Source organism: Amia ocellicauda, chromosome 3, assembly GCF_036373705.1.
Source record: "Amia ocellicauda isolate fAmiCal2 chromosome 3, fAmiCal2.hap1, whole genome shotgun sequence".
NCBI classification, from domain to species: Eukaryota; Metazoa; Chordata; class Actinopteri; order Amiiformes; family Amiidae; genus Amia; species Amia ocellicauda.
The window spans coordinates 40,343,079-40,367,953 of record NC_089852.1 but is presented as its reverse complement, the minus strand read 5'-3'; the positions used below and the strand labels follow the sequence as shown (position 1 = coordinate 40,367,953).

Sequence of the window (24,875 nt, the reverse complement as noted above, 5' to 3'; positions counted from 1 at the left end):
GCCTCGCACCATTGGAACATTGTGTTTTGTTTTTTGTGGATTGTCTGAAGAATCTGTTTCCTTTTGTTTCACTTTTCTGCTGTGAGAGCTATGTCACTTTAAACACCTGCAAAGTGTTTCTGAATTTCTGTTCCTACATGTGACATTTCCATATATCCATCTATCTATCCATCCACCTGTCCATCTCTCAATCTCTCTCTCTCTATCTTTCTACCTTTCTACCTGTCTATATACCTACCTGTCTATCTACCTGTCTATCTACCTATATATATATAGAGAGAGTTTTAGCTGCTGTTTTTTTCCCATTAGAAATGCCTCGATAGATGACGGTGAAAGTCACAAGTACGATTCCCAGCACTTCCAGTTGAGGTGAGATCCCAGACAGCAGTGCTGGTTTTGCACGTGGCCGGGTGGGTGTGAGAGTGCCAGGGCTGCGGTACTGAGAGTGAGCGGAGTGCTGTCCCCGGGGTGGTGCAGCGCAGTGAAACATCGGCTCTGCCTCTGAAGGAGCTGAATGTCAGATATTAACTAAACGTGCCATTTTCTGCGATGCTGGCAATATCACATTTTCCCTTCACACAGTTTTGCAAACACTGCAGATTTAAAAAGCACACTTTGTAAACTAAACCAAACTAAACATCACCAAGACAATTTTTAAGTTAGTTTTAAATGAAACAGAAGATCATTATCTGTTATTTGTGCAGCTTTATGACATTGGAAGTGGCAGGTGATGGAAGATGTGAGGAGAGAGGGTGATGTTGGTGGAGGTAATCAGATCATACAGGAAGAATCGTGCAGCTCTACTAGCCTTAGGAGTGTCTTTGTCTTCAAAGAAAGTTGCAAATTAAGTTAAAAACCTGAAGTGACTGGTCTTCTTTATCCCACAGTGGTAGAGGATCTGTTGCATCTCTAGATAAGTTTGTGGAAATTGCGAGGTTAAAAATGTTACATGTCATTGCTTTGATTCTCCAGAAAAAACAAATGCACAGAGACTTACAAAATGCCTTAGTAGAAACCACAAATAAAGAACAGCTTCTGTAAACGCAATCACTACAGATACTGCTCAAAATTACTTGAAACACATAACCAATATAAACAAAATCCAGATTAATTCAAATGTAATCTTTAAAGTTTAACTTGTTTTTACAGAATGTTGCAGTTTTGTGTTCTTTGTAAAAAAGAATCTTGACTGGAAATATGAATATTGCTGTTTTATTGCTGTTGAGTCGGAAAATGCACACAAAAGCCTTCTCGGTGCACTGTGCATTTTTCATCAAAGGGATTTCAAATAATCTGTGATTTCCCCCGAAAGCAAAGAGAATTAAAACATTTAATAAAATCACTTCTGCAAGACAAACATAAAAATGTTTGTCAAAATCTTCTCTTATAGTAGGAACTTAATTTGATACAAATGGCCATCGTAGTAATGTCACACAATAACAGTATTCTCACATTGTCCTTCTAATACGATGTTGAACATGAAAGGAGCTGTTTTTGTTTTTACTTGGTGTAATTGTACAATTACTTTCAACTGCAAAATGTCACTCAGAAGTGTCATTCCTCAGTAATTGCAATTATATATTATTAGTAATTGGTTCATTATATTTTTGGGATCATTACTGGCGAACAATAACCCCCATCAAGTCTTGCCTTCCTTAACAGTATCTGCTGCTGCTCTTTTCTCCGTCGGACTGTCTCCCCACGGCACTAACTCTCTCTCTGCTCTTGTTTCTGTATCACCAGGCCTCCTGAGCCAGTGTACAGCACTGTGAACAAACTGTGTGACAAACCACCTTCTCCCCGACACTATTCCCCTGTCGAATGTGACAAAAGTCTCATTCACTCAATTCCTTTCCCTCACTATCACATAGGCCTCCTTCCCGACTCTGAGATCACAAGGTACTGACAACACGTCTCTCTGCATGCTGCCTGTGTGTTGGTGCTGCTGTGCTGTACTCATGATTGGCACTGTGCATGCATGCCTGTGTGTGAACCAATACATGTGTGAAGCTGCTTGTGCTCTTTTTCTGCTTCAAAATCCACTTCCCGTCCTATCTCTGTAAGGATTTCTTTTTCAAAGCTTTGAACCATTTATTATCTCGTATTATATTTTGAAATGCAGAGATTTATGTCCCCAACATAAAATGCATATCTCTGGTGGTGTACCTCCAAACAAAACAAAAAACTTTCCAGTGCTTTAAAAAAAGTTAGTTGTTTACCCAGTTCCTGCTTTCCATCTCCGTATAGTCCTGCTTGAGTACTGCATTATTGATGTTGTTATTGATATGGTTTTATCTGTAGATTTCAGTTTGTAATATGAGCGGTCATTTTGTGGGTTGCTTCACTTTTAAATATTAGCAGTAGAAAAGAATTACAACTTTCTGCTCTTGATTTCCCGACAGTATTTTCTAATTCCTTATATTTCTTTTTCACTGTAGCAGCCTTTATATTATACACATCTTACGCCCCATAAACATTCCCCATTTCAGCAGATATCCGGTTCAGTTTCCTCCTGGGTTCGGCTGCCTGTGGTTATATTTCTGATTTATTTCGATCAAGATAATAAAAAAAGGCATTGTCACTGACTGAATACAGACATACAGGATGAAATAGTCTCTTTCAGGTGGCCAGTGAAACACAGCTAACTTGTGTGTCAGTCAGAGATTCCAAGAAATTGTTCCAAAGTAAATAATAAAAATATAAGAATCCTTTTCAAAAGTGATTTCTGAATGACCTTCTATGGGAATTAATCCTTTTACATTAATCACATAAATTATAAGATATTCTTTACTCCTTATTCTGTGAATTATGCTACAAATTAAAAATATTAAACTCGCCATTAAATAAAATAAATAAAACATCCCACACTATCTCTTAATTTTTCTTGACTTTTGTATTATGTAAAGTGGTATTTATATTTAAAAATGCATGTTTGATACTGTTCGAATGGAAACTTTTGATTTAATTTGGAAAGGAAAGGCTTTGCATACAATCAGTGATGCTATGAGTTCATTTTCAGCATGAATAAGTCATAAGAAAGCAGTTTGTATCTTGTGTTCTGTTGAACTAAGCATAATTTGGACCTTTGGGTGTTCTTCATTAGAAATTGTGAATTAATTTATTTCAACACAATCTCAGTCTGGTCACCTGATTTCTTCCATAGCTTTCATGTTTGCTTAATCATGAAGGCTCAGTGGTGTCAAAATTTATTTTTGCTCTGTAATTAATATACTGTTAATTATGTGCTCACTGCAATTGGATCATATTTTGATAGAACTGCATTTTTGTGGCAAGAGGGCATTTATTTATCATATATTATCAAAGTAAATGTAAGATGTTACACGGTGTCATTAATTGCTTTAATGATGAGTAAATACTGTCGTCCTTTGGCTTTTTTTTTTTTTTTTGAGCAATCCTACTCACAGTCACAAGTTTAAAAGTCATTGTAAACTGGTGTCAGTACTTTCGTATTGTGCGTGTAGTGACAGATGTATGGCACCATAGGAGTTTCCCAACTGTGAACTATACATTTAAGCTTTAAAAAACATTTATTGGAATTACAGACCAATTGTAAACTCTGGAATGTGACTGACACATGCTTCTTTATTTTTTGCCACATACTGTATGCAACTAATCTCGTCTCCACACAGGAGCCTTGACTAAAAGCTAATACTATTTCTACTAGTACTACTACTGCTGCTACTACTACTATTTATTATTTTAATAGTAAATCAAAAATTAACAGTCATTGCAAACTGACAGTCCATTTGTCAGGGTTATTGGAATGAATATTGGATTGTTATTTAAAATATTATTTATTATTTTATTTTCCCCCAAACTGTTTCTGGCTTTGTGAGTCTGTCAGCTCTGAGTAGTAAGACGTGGATGCCATTTGAACAAGCGGTGCTTCGATGATGCCAGCAGGGTGTTCATAAGCTTGTATTAACACTTCAAGGACAAATAACACTATTTATCATTGTGATAGGTCTTTGTAACACAGCGGTTTCAATTTAGACGCATCATCTTTACTTCAGTGAACAAAACAATATTAGAGAATATATCTGAGGTTTTGTTTTGAAAGAAAAAATAATATCTAGTATTTGAGAAAAATATGTTTGTTGGTTGTAGGGTGTGGCGGGGGTTTGAGCATACTGCGTGAGTGATGTATTGCAGTAATTACTAAGCGTTATGTTGCACATTAATGAAACATGTCCCATGCCACTTTAGATTAATAGATGAAAGAATGACTATCTAGCTTTGGAGTTATGATGTCATTTTGGCATCTCTGTCTGTCTGTCTGGCCTTGGGACTGAAGAAGGTTTAACATTTGGAAACTATATATGAAAACTATGAAAACTCCTGTTCAAATCAAAACCGGTACCGCATGCTTGATTTTCTCAAGATGCAAAGAGTTATAAGACTCTGCATACATTATCTTAGTCCTTTAATACGTTATATGCAAAGGGAAAGTGTTTGCGAAGATCTATGTGCTTCAGATCAGACAGTAAAATATGAGTGCACAGACTTAAGTATTCACATTGTGACCCGTGACCATATTGTGTTTAATTATAATCGGGAAATGGCAGTTATAACATTTCTTCCATATGGAATGGAATTCACTTGATGCTAGTGCTGAGAAACCTCCTTTATTATCATTGTTAGTGTTTTTTTTCTTTTTTTGTATGAAAGAGTACCAATTAGCTGATTACTTTGAGGTTGATATATTGTGCATTGAGAGTTTTGACTAAATATAAAGGATCTGTGCAGTTGTTAGCAATTGACTGTGCTGACAAATATTGCACTAACCATCCAATTAGAATTGAAGCCTCACGTGTTTGGCATTCCCACGAGAAGGTGCTTTAATAATAATAAAATAAAAAAAAAAAGCTCGGGCAGTTTTTCTATTTATTTATTTATTTTATAATCCAATTACAATGTGGAGGGCATTGGTTTTATAAACAATATGCTCCAGTGAACTGTGAAATAATCAAACTGTCTCTTTAGCCTCTTTTTCAGATAACAGAACTTTGAAGAAAACTTAAGTAATGTGGAAGATTTTTTTTTTTTGTGTGTGTTTGTTTTTTCTTTCTCTCTAGCTTTAGGCGACAGACAAAAACCTTGCAATTTGCTGAGGTGAACACACCACTAGCGATCCATGAGTCCGGCTCCATTGATTTTTGTTGGAGTGCAGTCGTGCATGTCGGTATATTAGATGCCTCTATTTTCCGCAGCTTCTTATGCCTTTACTATTTATTTAGTCATACCCCATCTCTCTGTGGCAGTAACACCTAATGCAGTATATATCTAAAGAGGACTGCTGTGTTCAAAGCAGACAAAGAAGAAAGCACAGTTAAAAAGTCTGATGTTTTGTGTAATTTCAGCAATTCGGTTCACTGAGCATGTAAGCTACTGTATAGTGTTTATAGTTGACTTTGAAGTTGAATCTTAAATAACTGTTAATGATTTATAAACTCACTTTATAACTGATTAGAAATTTGCAAGTTGATGCTGCTGATCTGAAATACAGATGATGTGCACACCTCCTCTCATCAGCAATCAGGGATGCTCAGACAAATTATTCAGTTTCAACTTGTATGAAAGTATGTATTTTTTCTGTGTGTTATATGTTGTTATACCTCTATAGAAAAATATCCCAGTGGACAGTTACCGTACTTCCTTTCAGCAGTGTGGAAAAATCTATTCTTATTCTTTTTCTTGTTGAAGTCAAAGAATACAACAAGATCTCAAAAATATAACAGATATGGACTACTGTGTTCACCGTAGGGTTAGTGTATCAGTTCGTATTATGTAGTATTCAGATCTTTTAGCTGTATTTTATTGTATTTTTCCTCCTATATAGGAACCATAATATTTGCCTTAATGCAACCCCTACCAGTCTTGTTAGACTTGTCTGATGCTTTACCCTTCCCATTGATTCGGACAAGCAGCTCTCAGTTTGGCTGTGTGTTGAAAAGAACCCTGTGATGTTAAAATGTTCTGGCTGCTTGAAACCCAAGGACCCAATGGGAGAATAGCGTTGGGTATTCGGCGACGAGAAGCAGAATAACGATTGCCATCATTTTAAATTGCAGCAAAGGTTACTGGGACTGAAATGTCATCCGTGACTGAAAGAGAGTTGCCTTTTTCAGCTGCTGAATGGAGAACTGGAAATATCAAATTGTGTGTTCATTAGGAATATACATGCTCCAGACACTGAGGGATGTTTCGCCCAAACTCAACATGGTCATAATAAAACTATTGGCTTGCAATCAGTGTCTCTCAGCCTAGTCCATAACTACAGTATATTGCATTAAAACAGAGAATGCATTCAGTACATCTCGAATAATTGGGAGACATTAAGGGTAGAAGGTTCGGTCAGACCCTGCATGGATTCAAACTGCTGTCACAGGCACGTCTCCAAGCATCTGTTTTGTACAGCCCCAAAGAGGTGACAATTGTGTTACTGCGAAAGGCCGGTCCGCTGCTCTTGGGTGGGGGAGTAGGATCACAGTAACAGCCCCATGTGTTAGAATGAGCCCTGTTACATGGCATTCAATAACTCATTACTACATCTGAACTGACTGCAATACTCTGGAGAAAAATAAATAAGGAAATATCTACATCAGTCCACAGGATTTCTTTCTTAAATATCCTAGTGGAAGCAAGACCCGGCCATACTGGGGGGTCTCCTGGCATCGAATATCTCGGGGTAAATAGATGCCTGAATAAAACTAGGTCATACATGCTGTCATTTACTGTTAAAATAGACTCCATTATACACTTGACTGTAGGCTGGCATGATATGCATTGCACAAATGGAGGGAAAAATACTTGTCTTCTTTTATTCGCCGAAAATAGTACGGCTGAGTTTTCACTGGAATATAACGTTTCACTTAATTCATCATTAAAACAAAATGACTGTGGCGTTGCTCATCGGATGATGGGGTATACTGATGCCTTTTGCTTCCAGATCAGTTGTTGATATCCAGGCCAGGTAGGTACAGATTAATGCTGATAAAGCTCAGCATAAGAAGGCAGTATGAAATGAACATCACAGCCAGTTGTTCTCATTTCACAGAGAATCATGGCTATAAGACACTTGATGGTCTTTATAACTGTAGCAGCCGGCGATTTAAAAAATATTTAGATTTCACAGACCAGAGTAAATAAAAAGTTCAGCTTACGTTTTAACATATTGCATTATATTTCTGATCAGGCTTGAAGATAAGTCGTTCTTGGGTATTTGCAACATCTTAAGTTCAGTCTAACACATACTGCATTATTATTTGAGTTTTGTTCTTTGTCAGTTCCAGTTCTGTAGTACAGAGCTCTATTCAGGCCTTTCTTTTGTATACTTGGTAACTTCACAGGCTTAGCTTTAAAAAGTAATATCTAACAAACACAAACATACGTATATAGTGATGATATATTTCTCTCTCTCTCTCTCTTTGAGTTTTGTTGGCTACGTGTGTGGGTACTTTTAGTCCTTTATGCCCACTCATAATTGTATTCACAGTTTGAGTGCTGTGTTAATGGAAATGTCAACCTCAATCCCCACACAGTTATGTACAGTCAATAAATCTGAAGCATATTTAGATAAGTCTTGATTTACGTGACAGTAACTACACAGAGCAGAGACCAGATTGTACAAAAATATAATCTAAACTGGTGAGATGTATTTAATTATTTTCTATTTTGAAATAACCTAATAAGTTACAGTTTACAGGAAGAATTCTAACTATCTTAAGGCCATCTTAATCGGCTTACACTATGAGATTGTGTAATGCTGGACCAATTTACATGTTCCTACCCTTTGAAATGCTACCGGCGTCCCTATGTAAAACAAAAGACAGACAGAAGTTCTAACTAGCGTGACTTCCAACACCACTGGCCTTATCTAGACCTTTTACTTAATTAGAGGGACACCTTGGAAAGCCTCTGACTTGTGGATGGAGAAGTCGCATATCCACGCTGCTCCTTTAAATGTCAATTGCTTTTATGTTTTAAGGCTTAGAACCCGTTGAGTCTGATTTCCATTTCAACACTTTGCTGACTTGCATTTAAAAACGCTACAGAACTCGGTAGAAAACTGTTGGCAGAAACTATGAGAAATGACTCCTCACGCGCTGGAACCAGGGCGTTAACCTGTGTGTGTTAAACCCTTTAAGAGAGTAACAAGGGTCCCTATAGAAGCTTTAATGGTTATCAGCTTTTGTGTAATGATGTTCACATTTTAGCTTTTGGTCAATGCCTTGTTGTGTTGGATACAAATGACCATTACTTTAGGTTTATATTTGAATGAATGAATGAATGAATGAATGAATGAATGAATGAGAAAACAGTAATGCAAATAACAGGTAGTTGTGAATTTATAATATTTGTAATTCTCACCATTAGTTCTATAAAATATTAAAATAAGAAGGTAACTAGTGTATAAATCTCATTATACCAATCTCTAGAATTGTAAATGGTGGCAAGGTTACAATCACAGTGCTGTTTACCTGCTGTCTTACTTTAATTTGACAAACGAAACACAATTAATCTTGCTATAGTAGTATAAACTATATCCTTCTGTAACAGCAGTTGCTCCTACAGTACTAATGTGGCTCAGCTGCCTGCGATGCTGTGAATAGCTCGGTCCAGGCATCGCCATTGCCAGTGCAGGTGCAGGGCACGCAGAGTTCCCGCAGCTCCGAGGTTTTGATGGATGTCTGACAGGTTTGAGTAAAACACCATGAAATCTAACAACCAAGACTCGTATGGATTCGTGATTCTCCTCTAACCTACTTATTCATCCTTTGCTCAGGCAACAACATGCCACAGCAGTTGGAGCTGAATGCAGCCCATGTGTTCGTGGTGCCCCCTGGTGGGATCTCCCTGCCTGTTTCCACAGTCTTCACCCATACAGTGATTGAGGTCACCGAAGCGACAAACAGGGTGAAAAAGCAGCGAGAGGAAATGTATCGATCAAGATATATTGCTAATGACGAATGCTGTCTTTTTCAACACGTGTGTGTTTATAGTTTTTGTGTTCTCATATACAGATGCCCTTCCTTACAAGCACTACATTTAATTATACAAGACATATAAATACAACAATAAACTTAAATTAAATAATAAAACCAGAAATGGACTGTGTTTTAAGTGGTTTTTGCTGAGTGTAAAATATTCTCCAAAACCACTTCCTGCCATTCTGCAGTATTTCTGCATGACCTGCACTAATAGCTTCGCTGCGTTATGACGGTTTATCACTTTTGTCAAGCTTTATAGTGTTCTAAGGTTTTAAACCACTGTCATTTTATGAGCTTTGAAGGAATGTGTTTTGTGGCCTGTGGCATGTATTTGCATTAATTCCCACGGACCCCAATAGATAAATTATACCATCTTACTTTCACTTCCAGCTGGGTACTGACCCGACACCGGGGAGAAAGTAAATAATTTTGAAACGCAGTGACTAGATGCAGATGGACAATATGGCATGGCTGATTTATGAGTGTGCGTGAAGCAATATATCTGGCTTTCACTGCTGAAGGTCTGTTCTCCCTGCTACAAACAGGAAGCCCTTTCTTTATGTAGATAGATATTTTCACTTGTCTGACAGCATTTATAAAATCATGTAAATCAATGTCTACGTATCTGGCAGCACGCTTAACTTTCATGACTACCTATCATCCCCCAGTGCTGCTGGAATGTTATAGCTTTCCCCCTAATAAAGATGCAAAAAACCATAATGGTTCATTATTTTTAACTGCTCAACAGTAGACATATAAAAATACACTCGACACACAAAGACAGACAGATAGAAAGATACTTATACATGGAAAACCGAATGTACTCCACTTGACTTGTTTGGTGAATGTTCAACATTTTAAAAGATGAAAGAACGCAAGCAGTCAACATCAACAGTATACCAACATTTTCATTTCTAAATTGTCTTCCTGCAGGGATCAAGCGTGTTTCTGTGGTTTACAAGCCAAACCACAAGACGGTCAAAGACTTTCCCCCTATCAAAATTAAGAAGTCAACATGTTCTTAGCAAGAGTTGAAACTCTTACTGACAACTTCTTCATTTCTTTATTCTAAGATTCAGCCAGTCTCTGGCACAAACGTCAGAGAGCGCAAGTTAAGAAGCTCATTGTCCGAACATTTGCTTCGATATTTCAAGACTAATTTGTTTGGGGGTTATTAATGCTACATCTTGGTTTAAAAGGAGTCTGTGTGGTTGAATAAGTGGACTGTTTAAGACAGTCGTGCCTGTGTATGCTGGATGACCTGATTGGAGGTGTTGAACACATTGCTCTGCCAGAAGTAGGGCACTCAGCTGGGCAGGACGCTTGAGATGAATTAACAGCGGGGGACCGTTTAGCTGCAAAATTAGGACGCAGATGACAAGAGGTTATTTTTATGTTTTGTTTTTAGTCTTATTTCTAGTGATGCTGGTCTGCGGAGGTTTTTCAAGAGCTTTGTGTTCGATAAATGTATGGCGTGGTGTGAATTTGTTTTTGTGAGTCAAACATACATATTTTCCCAAGCCATCATTCACATGGTTTATTTTTTATTTTTGTTATTGTTTTGCTTTGTATTCTCTCCCTTTTCCTGTATTACAAAATCCTGACAGGGATCCTTTTGAACAAAATCAGATGGATCACTCATACAGTGCATCTCTGATCTGTTCAGTAGCTCAAAACTGAATTCCACTAGGTAAATACACATAGAGGTGCAATATAACCTGGCAGGAAAGGGGTTAATCTGAAAAGTACTTGTCTGATTTCCTGAGTTTGTTCTTGTTTCAGTTTAATTTTGGTCTTTCAGTTGATTTATTTTGTATTTCTAATTTATTATTGTGGTGAAGATGGCAATTCGTCTTCGTCATCATCATTTTTTAGCATTATTTCAGGTAAAACTGGACTGTTTAAAAACGCAATGACCTAAAGCAATGAGTCTGCATGCTGTTTGCACCTTACATGCCAGAGTTCATCAAATAGAAAGGTAAACTGATTCATCATCAATGTTAGATTGTCTAGAGAATATTTGTGAAGGAAAGTCTTTTGTAATGCTTTGCTTTCTTTACCTGAATGCTCATTTTAATGAGCTATTATGTGTGAGACATGAAGAAAATATAAAGAGGTTGTTTGCAACCTTTAAATGTCATGAAGTGAATGAATTTGGCCTTGATGAATTTTAAAGGTCAAGGTCTGGGCATAAACAGCCATTTTGAAACAATTCCTGGCAATATAGACAATATACCCTGTTGCACTTTTTTACATCTGAATCTGAAGGGAGAAATTAGCTTTGTTGTGATTGTGAAGCTCCATTTATCTTCTGGAGAGATGAAGGACTGAATTAAATCTGAATTCTTGGTCAATCTATACATATTCAGATTAGAAATGAAAGCCTTATTTCTCTGTTTTGTTCTTAATGTACGGCTTTATCATTTAATAAATGTTAGTCTCCCAGTTTAATCTAATATTTTGTTCCCTATAAACAAATATTTTCTTTTTTTTGATTGCTATACTTTATATAATTTGCACTTTCCAGTACTACTTTGATTTAGACAATACCAACAGCATACCCAGAATATAAAGGTTTTTATTTTATTTTTAATTGCACATTTTCTAAGTATAGTTGTCATTTATACTGCAATCATATGCCCTTGATTGTTAGCAGTGAAATTAATGCAGGCATTGCTGTTCTCTGAGTTTGTCTTGTTGAAAGCCAGTGTTATAATTCTAGAAAGGGTTCGTGGGTGTGGATGAAGGTTACTCTGCTTTCTGAATTCAGCACCACATTAATTCTCTGGATGACAGGGACATCAATTATTCAGTCCGTTTGAGCCCCTTTCATTCAATTGAGAGTCCTTAAAGAAAGCCCCATGTTGAAAAAGAAAAGAAGATATACTCTCAAAGGATCAGTTGAACCACAACCTCTTACTTTGGCATCCTGGCAAGTAGCGCTTCTTAAAATGCCCAAACGTCTTGGTTTCCTGACCTCAAGTTATCAAGAGTCATTTTGCATATTGCCTCAATTAGGTAGACAAAATACCTTCACCCTTTACCTTTTTAATGCTAATTTCTTCAACTTTTTCGCCATCTATGGGTGAAATATTGTACTCTGTGCTATTCGTACATTGAAATAGAAACAGAAATACCTATCTAAAACTCCCGGGAGCAGCTATAGATTAAATATATATATACCTGCTTGAGGGAGTTTTTTGATAGGTGTTTTTTTTTAGCACAAATAACACTGTGAGTGCAATATTTCACCAATAGATGGTGACAAAGTTGAAGAAATTAACATTATAAAGGTAAATACTTTGTTATTATATATATATATATAACTAGTTAGGAATATGTGAATAAAACCAGATAAAATATGACTGGGAGTAAAATAAGTTTAAAGATCGTACTTGTTTTAGTCAGTCTTCTTCCGTGTCGTATTGTTTTCCTTCACACTGACTATGAGCACACAGACATACTGAGCAGAATCTACCGGTAAAAGCAGCCTTTAGCACAGGAAAGGAGCCAACAGCTACAGGATTTATAATTTCTTTTGATCAAGTTTATTAAGTCATGGCAGGTGAAATTGAGGGCAGGACAGGCTTGCCGTGCCCATCTGTTGCAATGCTTTTGGATCAGGTGCTCTGGGATCTGTGGGAAGCATTGTCCCACTTAAAATGACATGGCAGGGGGAATCGATGGGAATCTTATTTCCACAACTAGGTCACAGGAGAAACTTGGAGAACCTGGAGTGACACTGCAAAGCCCCTCTCGTACAGTACAGTGAATATCTATCCTATATGGGTCATGCTTTGGATGTACTGTTTCAGAAATATAGGGCATCTTTTTTTTTTCATACAAAACCACGTGACTTAGAAGAAGCTTGCAATGTCACAGCTGAATTTTAATTAAATGTGCTGCTTTTACTTGCCTTTGGCCCTTTATTCAGGATAAAGTGCCACCTTGTGGAAGTATATTGCATTGGCAATTGTATTTTGCTGGAGAGTCCAAGTCTTTTGATTGAATTGATGTTGAAGTGAAAGATGAGCTGTACACCACAGGATGTTTGTCAATGTACCCAGCCTGCACTCCATATCCAACGAAAACACAGAATAAATATATAATCCCTAAGCATGGGTGACTTCGGGTGAAACTGAATGTGTTCCTATTACTGTATTCAGCCAAGTAATGCTAATCAAACAACCTTGGTCAGAGATGGTACACTCTGTATTCATGTGGAAGTGCAGCCCTGGGACAAGTCTTCATCCGGGACATACAGCGTCACCTCACGGCAGATTTGCACAGCCTGTACTAGGAGAGGTTTTTGGTCTTCTTGTGTTACAGGGGCTGGTAGATCCTGAGCAGAGAGAGTTAACTCTGTATCTTCAGGAGGAATAAAATAGGGCAACTAGTATTTAAGTAGAGCAACCCCCTCTTGGGCATCTGCCATAGGTAGACTGTTAGTCTTCCTTGCTCGAAAAAAAAGATGCATGGCAGAGCGGACACTTCTGACTATATGTACTATCTGGCTTGTCTGTACAGAGAACCGCGGAAGATCGTGCTGCACAAGGGCTCCACGGGCCTGGGCTTCAACATCGTGGGCGGCGAGGATGGGGAAGGGATCTTTGTGTCCTTCATCCTGGCCGGGGGGCCCGCCGACCTGAGCGGAGAGCTGCGGAGGGGAGACCAGATCCTGTCGGTGAGTGTAGCCCAGATTCTCCTACACTGCTTTGCCGTTCATCTGTCATTCGAACTGGGGTGCCTGCACATTTATTTACTTTCACGTGTTGAGTTAACAATACAATAACACAATGTTCTAGTGTTAGCCAAGAACCGCGCAGTAATTTCAATGTTAGCATTACACTGAAAATACATTTTAATTAATGTCATGCGTTGGATTGCACTCAAATTGCTTTGTGTGACATAGTTTTTTTTGGGACGATGTCCTATTGTTACACAGTCAAATTCTGTTCATGATGGTGTCTCTTACATACCTGCATTTCTTACATATTTTTTATGTTTTCTGTATCCAATTTGTCTAGATTTCATCCTGATTGTTTTATATTTCTAAACATGATTTACATTGAGTTTGAATTGAAACCACCAGATGGCAGTATTAGGTTTTGAATTTCACACGTTTGAAAACATAAAATAACTTGCTATGTTAAAACATAAATTAAATAAATACAGACATAAATAGCATACCAGAGTAAATTAAACTTTAACAACACATAACTGACCATAACTCAAATGTGTGTATAATATTTGTTTTATGTAGTGGTCAAGCACTTTTGAAAACCAAACATAATAGTCTGATTTCGAAGGTTGCAGAAATGTTTAAATGATAAATCAGATTATATCAGACTTTATCAGAATCAGACTTTAAGATGATGCAGGTAGAGGATTGAATTGGATACAAGCTGCAGTCCAGTAGAGGGCGCTATAACACTGCTGTAACACAGGGCTACCACTACCCAGCAGATGTTTGCACAGACGTGCAGTCAGTTCGACTCAGTGATCTTGATCATAAATTTTAACTACTAGCTGTGGTTATCCCCAAAATAAGTACATGTTCTTTAGGTTAGAATTTTTATTTATTTTTTAACTCAACTTTTGAAGCAAATCTAACAAACCAAAACAGCATCAGCAATTACATTCTAATGCTTAACACTAACCCCTGTGAATCTGACGCTGCTTGGTTGCACAAGATTAGGCAGATGGTGACTCTTTCTTAGGGTGAAGATGAAGCTCACATTATTAATCTACCCCTCTGCAAGCCCTGTAAAATATCTCCCATAAAGGGCTTTAATCACTCGTTCCCATTGTCTCTAGTTAGGCCGTTTGATTAAAGATAAATCAGTGTTGTTCATTACAATCAAAGCCTTCTCCGTCAAGGCAGGAAACGCAGACACCCTTGATTAGAGAGCGATGACGTGTCAGGGCTCTGAGAGGTGATAATGACTGATCTGCGTGAAAGTGTTGGTCACAGAGCCCAAATGCAGGCTGTGAAGAATATATATAGCCCAGGCGCCAACAGTACAGGAATGCTTGCGAATCTATATTTAGACAAGACAACTTTTTAAAAAGTCTCTATATATAAATGACTTTCAAAAGAGTCCAGCTTTAAGCAGGTCTATTCAGTTTGTTTTTAACCCATTCAATTCATCCTCCTGCATACTAGTGAGGGATAAGCTATCTAAGCAGAAGTGTTGAGGGGCAAGTGGTAACCTCTTGTGTGACGGGGTGTCTCTCTGGCTCTTCTTAGGTAAATGGCATAGATCTGCGGGGTGCTACACATGAACAGGCCGCAGCAGCCCTGAAAGGAGCCGGGCAGACGGTGACCATCATCGCTCAGTATCGGCCAGAAGGTGAGTGTCCTTCCACGTGGTCGTCCCACAGTGTCCTTAGGTTCTCCGCCATCTCAGGTCGAGCAAGACTTCTGTACAGTGGACACATTGAGGATGTAATGTCAGCGAACCTATTGCGGTGGCGGTCCGGTACTGACCTCATCTATTGTGGTCACGAAGCTCCATTGCAGAAAAATAAGGAGAGAATGGGAAAAGAAAGACAAATATGTGTGTTTTCACCAGGGGAAATCAAAGATCCACGGCTGGGCTCTAAGTTATAGAAAGCCAACTTACCCTGCTGCGTGTTTCTCTTATTGTGATGAACATCTTCATAGAAATGCTGTGTTCAGTTTAATACTCTCTGCCTTTTGCGTTGTAAAGCACTAAAATCAATGTGCTCTGGGTTACTTTACCTGAAATCGTTAACAAAACACATATTTGGGGGATGTGATTTATTTGGGAATATAGTCTGTCTGTTATGAAGATTGTGAAAGGAAAGTGTCGTTTTCAGCCGGCGTTGTCTTGTGGCAAGTTGCTGTTCATTGTACTCTTTCTTTTGATTATGTGTTTTTGTGCAGCTGCTCTCGAAAATAATCTCGATAACCCCTAGCTATTATTTCATGTGGTTATAGCCTATTGACAGTCGGCCAGGTTTAGCATGATACCGCAAGGCCAGAGCCAGTGCTGATTCTCTCCCAGCTAACACGAGCTAAAGGGTCCTCCACCTTTTAAATGAGAATGATTGCAATCATGGCAGCCGTAGGATTAGCATTGATGTGCGCTGGAAACATGTGGAAAGATTGTTGGACCCCACGTGAATGTTAGTCTCTGCACCTCTCCCTCCTGGGGGGCGTAAAGCCACGGGAAGATTAACAGATGGAGATGCTGGCCTGGATAAGAAATACTTGGGAAGAGTGTCCTCCATCAATCAAAATGGAGGGGTTTTATTATATCTTTTAACTTTGGGAAAGATTGATGACAGCATGTGGAAGAGTGATAAAACTGCAAGTGACCATAAGAAAGGACTTGGAGGAGATGGGACAGCGTTCCTGGTTGACCTTTAGCAGAATGATTCTTTCTGGAGTTTCATCTGATGTCATTGAATATATTTATGTATTTTTTGGCATGTTACAAGTACTGTAGACTGCATCACAATCAGGGAATGCCTTTAGTTTTCTCTTATTCATTCAAATCTTGGAACTGGGTTAAACTGGTCTGAAACAGAAGTAGGCGTTCTGCGTATTGAAACACTTCAGTACTGTTTTAATCTTTGGTGTGTAAGTCAGTTCTTGTAAGTATTTCTTTAGTGTAGAGATGAGGAAGGAGGACAGTAATGAAAACAGCTTTTTTGTGTTTTTCCAACCGGGTACCGTAGACACGAAACCTCGGCTGCAGCCGCCACTTTAACTTAAAAGACATATTCCTCTCAAGAGGCAAATCTGTGTCATCTGTAGATACATCTGCGCGGATATATCACAATCAGAGTACATTTGGAAGATGAACATTAATATGGAATGACTGAGATCTCATCTTGGATTCATCCCTCCACCCTGCAGTCATGTTTTATCAGGGGCCGAGAACTTCAGCTCCCATCAATATTCCCTGGATGTAATGAAGTAATTATAGTCTAAGTACTGTGTCGATGTCTGTGTGCCAGTCAGGCGAAAGTAAGAGGAACACGAGAGCAATGTTACTCTGAAAGTCAGCTGGAGGAGCCAGAGCACCGGTGCAGCGGCCGATCGCAGTGAAAATTACATCCCGGTTGTCACACACGTAAAGTGAAAATGGAGAGAGTGCAGTCGTCCAGCAGTGATGGCGAGACATGGGCGGGTTTGTCACTGTGAATATGCAGACCTACAAGGAGGGTAAATAACTTCCGAGGTTCTGCATTGCTAATATTCACAGTATCAATTGCCTCAATAAATGAAGTCTCTCTTTGGAATATTTCATCTTTAACCAGCGCCGACACAGACAACACAAAGCAGTGACAGCGTGTATAGAATATTAAACACAATCACTTCATCCTGTTCGTTTTCAGTTTCTAGCATAAACGTAGAACATACTTCAATAGAGAATAAATCGGCTAGTAGATAGACATAGACCAAAATTAATAAGGCAGTAGGCTTTGCAGTGTTGAAGTTGTGTGTGTTTTGGAGTTGTCTAGCTCTTTGTTCTCTTTACTCTATAGAAGACGGCATTATAGACACTATTGAATGCCTCTGCATTGCAGTGCTGTTTCAATGCAGTCTAGTGGAGAGTCTGTAACTGCAGTGAGGGCTCCCCTGCTCCCCTCACTACTGACACACTCTAGACTTTGTGTAGTTTTGGTGGAGGGGCGGGGAAACAGGCAATTTAACCCATAACTGTCATATATAGTGTACATTCTAAACATGTCGTTCCAAAATATACACACACACACATACAAACGCAAACATAAATTTAGGGCAAATCAGAGACTTACAGCACTATCTTGGCAACATGACCAAGCATGGCATGTGTCCTAAACAGATGCCCTCAAAAATGTATGTATCCTCTGTCAGGGGAGACTGCAGTCCCAGCTGCCAGTCTTTCAGGGGTTACAGAGTTACAGGAAGACTTAGGAAGCTGAACCAATAACATATATAACATACAACTTATAATTCAGGGATATTTGCATAGTAGCTCTCAAATATTTACCACATTTACCACGGTACTCAGTTATTGTGCATTCAGAGTTGTACCAGTGTTTTATAATTTTCAGACCAGCTAGTATCTATCGGCAGGAACTCCCTACCACCCCCGCCACGCTCCTCCCTGCCCCAGCGGTCCTCCCCCTGCTTTGCTTTTGCAGCTTTGACCTCTCAGACACAGTGGACAGGTGGCATAACCTGGATGTGAACCAGGAAACATCATACCAGCTCTTGCTTATGTAAAATAACTAAACTAAACTACTGATTATAATATAAAGCTGCAGCTCTGTGCAGTTTTCAAGTTCAAATATGTCATGTACGTTTCGCTTCGAGGACTTGCTGCCTCAATTAGTCATTACCCTTCTGGACCAGAGTTCAGAGCTCTTGCTTAGACTGCTGTATTTAATTTGGTTATAGGCAAAGTACTGATGGTCCTTTCCCTGCTATATATTGAAAGGTTAGTCATAGAAAATCCAGGAAATAGTTTGAATGGCACTCCTGGTGTCTTGAATGCAAGTCATTGTATTTACCTATGTCTGACCTTTAGTCTTTGTTTACCATATGAACACTGTACCCAACATCACCTCAGGCTTCTACCAGAATAATATGATTCGTCATTGACATGCCTAATCTCTAGAGCAAAGTGATTTCATGTCAGAAGTAAATGTCAGCAAATATTGGTATTACATTATTATGCTAAACAGCACATGCTTGTAGCATCATTTTTAGTTTTCCCATCATTTCGTAGGCCACCATAATGACAGATTATTATTAATGCATCAGTATTTATATTACTTTTGTGTAGATATTATTAGGAGATTGTGACTAATAAGGTCTAGATTATAATGATTCCTGTGGTTGTTAAGTGGATACATATTTGTGTATCAATGGCAGAAAGTGAAACAAGTTACCTGTGCTGGATTGTGATGTAGGTCTTGAAATGGAAGAAGAGTGGAGAAGCAGCTACAGGGCGGAGATATCAGATGAGATTTGTTTTTGCCATGCTGCTTTGGTTGCAAATAAATGCCACCTCCTGACCCTGTCCTTTTGGCACATAAACTGCTCTGAGAAATGAACACTGTTATTGCTCATCTTGGAAAATATAGTAATTCAAAAAAATATATGTATAGAACTTAAATTTCAATTGCATTAATTCTTCAGTTTTGTATTTGAGGATTTGCATTGCCTCTTAGTTGTAAAATATACTAATAAAAAATATTAATATTAGAAAATCCATGTGTCTCAGTTATCCTTTGGACCATCACATTTCTTATTCAATGTTTATAACACTATAAATGTACCCAGGCCACTAGCTTGTCTCCTGTGGTGACATGTGACTGTGATGCTGAGTAGTTGATGGCTTTTGTCACTTTTAATAATATTTATTCCTTCGCAGAATCCCTTATCCAGGGCAACTTACACTTGACACAATAAGCATTTCAAAAGTGCAGTATTACAGTCCATACAAAATACAAGATATTTAAATAAAGGCCAATGAGCACCGTGTGGCTACAGATGGAGCAGGTTATGGCTTTGCCAGAAGTTTCTAGCTACAAGTTAACATGTGAAATAAAGTTAATGTATGAAGGGGAAATCATAGGAGATATCAAGACTGCTCTGTTTGTTTTATATGCAACTGTCCATTTGAATCAGCTATGGTCAGGCAATAAAGCATGAACTCACATTCTCCAATGACCCAGAAATTATCAGCTTCATAAATCAGAATACATCCAACCCCATTTCTTCTTTTACAACATTTACAATGTGAAGATGCATGCAAATCTATCTCTACTAATTTTTTGGAAACTGCACAAGGTAGTGATTGGGGCTGAGTAATGAAACAAAGAACAGTTTTCTTACTACCTTAGTTATAACAGTGATAATTGTGAAGTGTTGTGTGACCATGCTAATCACCCAGTCTAAATGCTTGAAACAATGTTACAAAACTAGTACACTATATATGTTGTCGACTCCTGCATTCAATTCTAACTGCTTCCCCAGATGCAAAGTGACAGGGTAAAATAAGCCATTGTGAAAGATTCTGTGTAATCTTATCTAAAGTTCAAATATATCATCGTTGGTTTATTTATATATTCCAATTTAAGAAAGGTCACTTACAAGTATTTCTTTTCTATTGCCTTGAGACTTGTATTCTGGTGTCAGAATGTTTTTATACTTGTTTTCCTTATTGAATGCTTGATTGAGAGGTAGTATCGTCATGAGATTAGCTGTGTACCGCCTCATCTACAGTCTAGAGAAGCCCATTTGATACATTGTGTCTGCTATGAAATGGGTTCCATCAGCATGTCTGCTAAATCACAGTAGAAGTGGTTACATGGGCATTGTTGGTGAAGGCCATAAAACAACTAAATTAGATTTTTTTATATATTTTTTTTTTTCTAGTTTACATATCATTAATTAGCAACATAAAATATGTATCCTGATAAGCAGAGTTTGAAGAAGATTATTGATAATGAAATAATGCTGATTTAAAGAGCGATGTTCTTGATAAACCCTGGAGTGATATATCGCTGCCCTTGGCCTACCTTTGTTATGCAAAAGAGGAATTGAAAGAGACTGGGGAGATTTGTTTCATGGATAAACCGGGAGGAATATGTTCAAGTATTGTTCAGTTCAATGCACAGTGTTCATGAATGTGCTGCTGGAAGCATTTAGAGGTAATGAAATGTACCACTTTGCTTTTAGGGATCCGAAGTCTGAGGAACATATTGCATAAGTTTGTTTTTATTAACGAAACATCTGCTACTGATATTGCTTTTTATTACTATTATAAAACAACATCAATCATCTTTAATTTAAAAAGCATCTTTTGTATTGAGTTTTCCCATGTGCTCTACAATTGTTATAGAAGCAAAAAAAAATGCTTTCAAACTTTTCACTTGTTGATTTTGTGGGGTGATCTATTCAAGAAGATGTAATTGGTATTAATTGATAGTTGGCCATGTGGATTAAATGATCGTCTAGCAGTATTTTATTCCTTCTCTGTTCGTCTCAGTAAAGAACAGGGTTTTACAGAAGGTCAGAATTTCTGTTTAAGATGTGTTGCCCCTGGAAACTAAAGAGGCCGTGCAAAGTAAGGTTGAATGACATTTACTTCTGTGACAAACTGTGGCTACCAAATTGCAAAGAAGGTTTTTGAGTATTGTGTAGTTGTATATCAAGGCACTTCAGATTGATAGTATATTATTAAAGAGTGCTTCTCTTGCTTATCCTTCTTCTGTCAGGGCCTGTCTTGTCAAGTCATACGTGATTATCGTTTCCCTGTTGTTGTTTTTCAAATCTTCATCCAGAAAATGTAATCTCATCTTCTGCAGGCGTCCAACAGTGTTAATGCCACCGTATCTGTTCGCTTACTGATCTTGTGTCATTTCAAGTGCAAATCAACTCTGAATTCATTTGCTGAGGTGTGTTGCTTACTTTTATGTTCAATCGGATTCTGTGTAAATGGACCGAAAGCCTTGTTTTTCTTGTGTGATGTGCAAATGGAGAGGTAGCCAATGCTCGGTGGAAGAGACATTTTAAAATGCATGTTGTGTCCTGTTAAAAACAATGTATATGTATTTGTTTATGTAAAAACATCTGCTTCGAACTGTTGTCTTTCCTGGTGGATTATCGTGTGTGGAGGGAAGCACTCTTTACTTCATCACAGTGTTTAAAGCATTCCCTACCATGCCACACTGTATTGAAATACAAAGTAATGCTGCCTATTTGCTTGGATTATATTTTCTAAACACCAACATCTGCATTATATGAATGAACAGCAAAGTACAATCTACACAAAATGAGACTTAATTTTCAGTTCAAACACAGTAACATTGTTTACAGGCCTATTAAAGGTGTGCATGTATTTATTAGAGAGGTCATGTCGGGACTAGCTCATTTAATTTGTGTAAAATATAATCCCAGTAGGTCCTATAAGGAAATATCAACCCTTCCTTACTGGAGATCAAATTATACACACCGATTTATTTTTATTTTTATATATGTATGCATGTATGTATTTATATATGCATGTACGTATGTTTGTACAGTCTGAACAGTCTTGATCTAATTCTTCCAGTTTCTCCCATGAATGGTCTTGCTGACTAATCGACTAGGTGTCATTCCACCCCCCACCCCCCCCCAGCAAGCTGTGCATATGTCGGTTGAATCCACATTTCTACAAAGTGCTCTGTTTTGAGTTTTCATTGAACCAACAACCTTCAGAGCTGCCCATCAGAGTATCAGCAAGGACATCCACAAGATGTCCAAATAAAGAGCTATACATAAGACATACAAAGACATGATGCCAGAGATGTTTGGCTTCTTTTCAGAATTATGTCAGAAGCGAATACATTTATAAATTCACAGAAACTTTTAGTCCTTACAGAGAAGCGGTGTAGAGCTGGCGGAGGGGGGGGTTACTAAGTGAAGCAGTAATATATGAGTCTATGGGCTGCATGCTGTGCCCACGTACCTGAAGGACTGCCAGTTCATATAAGGCTAGGAGGCACTTAAAAACAGGCATGGAATGTAGAATGCCTGTTACATATTTTTGTCTTATAGGTTTTGTATGTGCTTGATTGTTGTTGTTTTTTGTATTCTTTAACCACACTTGCAAAATAACCCCCCCATCTTAATCTACATTTCTGCCAACCCCAACTCAACAAGCCTTCAAGAAACAGTTGACCAGTTACAAGATCTCAGATCTGTTACAAATCCTTTACCCCACTTCTTGAAATTATCATGGTAGCAATCTAGTCTTCTGAAATGTTTGTACATTTGCATGATTTATGATCTTTTCAGCACATGGGTGTCACATGTGATATAGTCCAATGTTACATGTACTGTTGCCACACTGAATTTTGGAGACTCTCCATTGAGGAAGGTATCTGACATTCAATGTGTTAAATCAGGATAAAGTGGTAAAGTACCAAATTAATGATGGCAAATACAGTAATATCAGGGACAGGTCTGCAATGCTGTTATGGAAGAATCCCCTTCACTGTTTTTTGGCTTTCGATTTGGACACCAAATTATAAAACCTTGTTTGCTTGCTCCGCTAAAACAAGCACTCTTTTTTTCTGTATTTGTCTACAACTAGCAGTATAATCGGTGTAACTTCAGTGGTAGTTAGAGCTCTGTTTGTGCCTGGAGACATGTTTGCAGAGCTGTGTGGGGTTCATGAAAACAGAGAACTAAATGGATGCATCACAATAATCCCTAAGGAACATTGTTTGATTGTAGGAATAACCCAAATTCAGAGGAATTATACTTAATAAGTTGATGTGTGAATGCATTCATAACATTCTACAGGGTAAATTGTGTGTGTGTGTAATATATTCCATACATTAGTCATTACAGTCATTTAAAGAAAGTGTGAAAGAGAAAAGAAAGTGTCATATTCAATTTAATAATTAATATAAACATTCTAGAAAGCATTAGAAAAGACAGATGTTTACTAAATTGTCCACCTTAGTCGCTGTCTGTAGGGGAGACATTTTCCATTGACTGATGTCACTTAATTAAATTTTACCTTGAAATTATAACAATACATATTTTACTTCTTAGTTCATTACTGTTCGTATGTTTGTTTTAGTTATTCAGTTACATGCACAATGAAAAGCTATATTTCCCCTGTTGCATTGCATTTAAAACATTCATATTTCGTTTGCTAATGTGGAAGAATTGGTTCATCTGTACATTTTGCTGCAATATTTTGCAAACAAATCTGCTTTACAGTGAGATCTGTGAGTTGCAGTTCTGTACTGTATTGGACAGATTTTTCCCATTATCTTTTGCTCAGCAACGTTTCAAAATCACAAGAACAAAAATACATGAATTCCTGCATTTCGACGATTTCTAAATGTTTTATTTTTGAGATGCAGTTAAAAAAATAGATGTCACTGTCACATCATTATTTTATTTAATTTTTCAGTTTGTAAAAGAACACGGGTACATTATTCTGTCTCTTTTTCTGCACATGTACTGAATTTTGCTGTGAAAGGATTGATGAGCTGGAGCTTTTGAAACTGTCAAACATTTACCAAAGAATTCAAGAATAATAAAGGGGCATTACATGGGCTTGATGGAATTACAGTGATGAGGAGAACAATCTCTTTTGGGAAATTGAATTCTAAGCTTTCCTATTGTGCACTATATCCAATAACTATAAAAATAATGATCAGTCATGTACATCAAAGAAAGTTACAACCGAATTGGCTGATCCCTTTTTAAAGTGGCCGCAGTCCTGAGAGCGCAGATCCTCCATAGTGCCAGATTACATGTCCTTAATTTGTTCAGCTACCTGATCCTTTAGTAATGGATGGCCAAGTGCCCCAGTCAGATGTCCTGTGAATATGGATTGAGAGGTGTTTGAGAGAAAGCTGTTGTTGAAAGCAAGATAGCGTAGTTTGGCTTTGATATTATAATGAAGATGTCTCATTGATGTTTTAATGAATATCCACGTGCAAACATCTCCAAGATGCTGACAGAAGCAAAAAATAATAATTGATATCTAATCTTTATTTATTTATTTGTGTTATTTTAGAAGGCGGTCATGTAGAAAACTATTTCCCATTGCTTAATTTCATCATAGCAAATTAATTGGGTATTATATCAAATATGGCATATGGGATGTGATTTTATAATTCATCACATATACAGTACTGTGCAATAGTTTTAGGCAGGTGTGAAAAAATGCTTTCAAAAATAGACATATTAATAGATTATATGTATCAATTAACTAAATGCAAAGTGAGTAAACCGAAGAAAAATCTACATCAAATCAATATTTGGTGTGACCACCCTTTGCCTTCAAAACAGCATCAATTCTTCTAGATACACTTGCACAAAGTCAGGGA

General features: G+C 37.8%; 1 protein-coding gene across 17 annotated transcripts in view; it reads left to right on the top strand.

The window, feature by feature from the left end:
- dlg2 (discs, large homolog 2 (Drosophila)) overlaps positions 1-24,875 on the top strand; it is a 259,732-nt gene that overhangs the window by 188,676 nt on the left and 46,181 nt on the right. For 12 of the 17 annotated variants that reach the window (XM_066699432.1, XM_066699448.1, XM_066699440.1 and 9 more), the window contains 4 exons: positions 310-369; positions 1,744-1,899; positions 13,539-13,695; positions 15,262-15,364. In XM_066699432.1, the coding sequence (XP_066555529.1) occupies positions 310-369; positions 1,744-1,899; positions 13,539-13,695; positions 15,262-15,364 (476 nt within the window). The remainder of the gene's footprint in view (positions 1-309; positions 370-1,743; positions 1,900-13,538; positions 13,696-15,261; positions 15,365-24,875) is intronic. The other 5 variants (XM_066699445.1, XM_066699443.1, XM_066699444.1 and 2 more) reach the window with 1 other exon arrangement.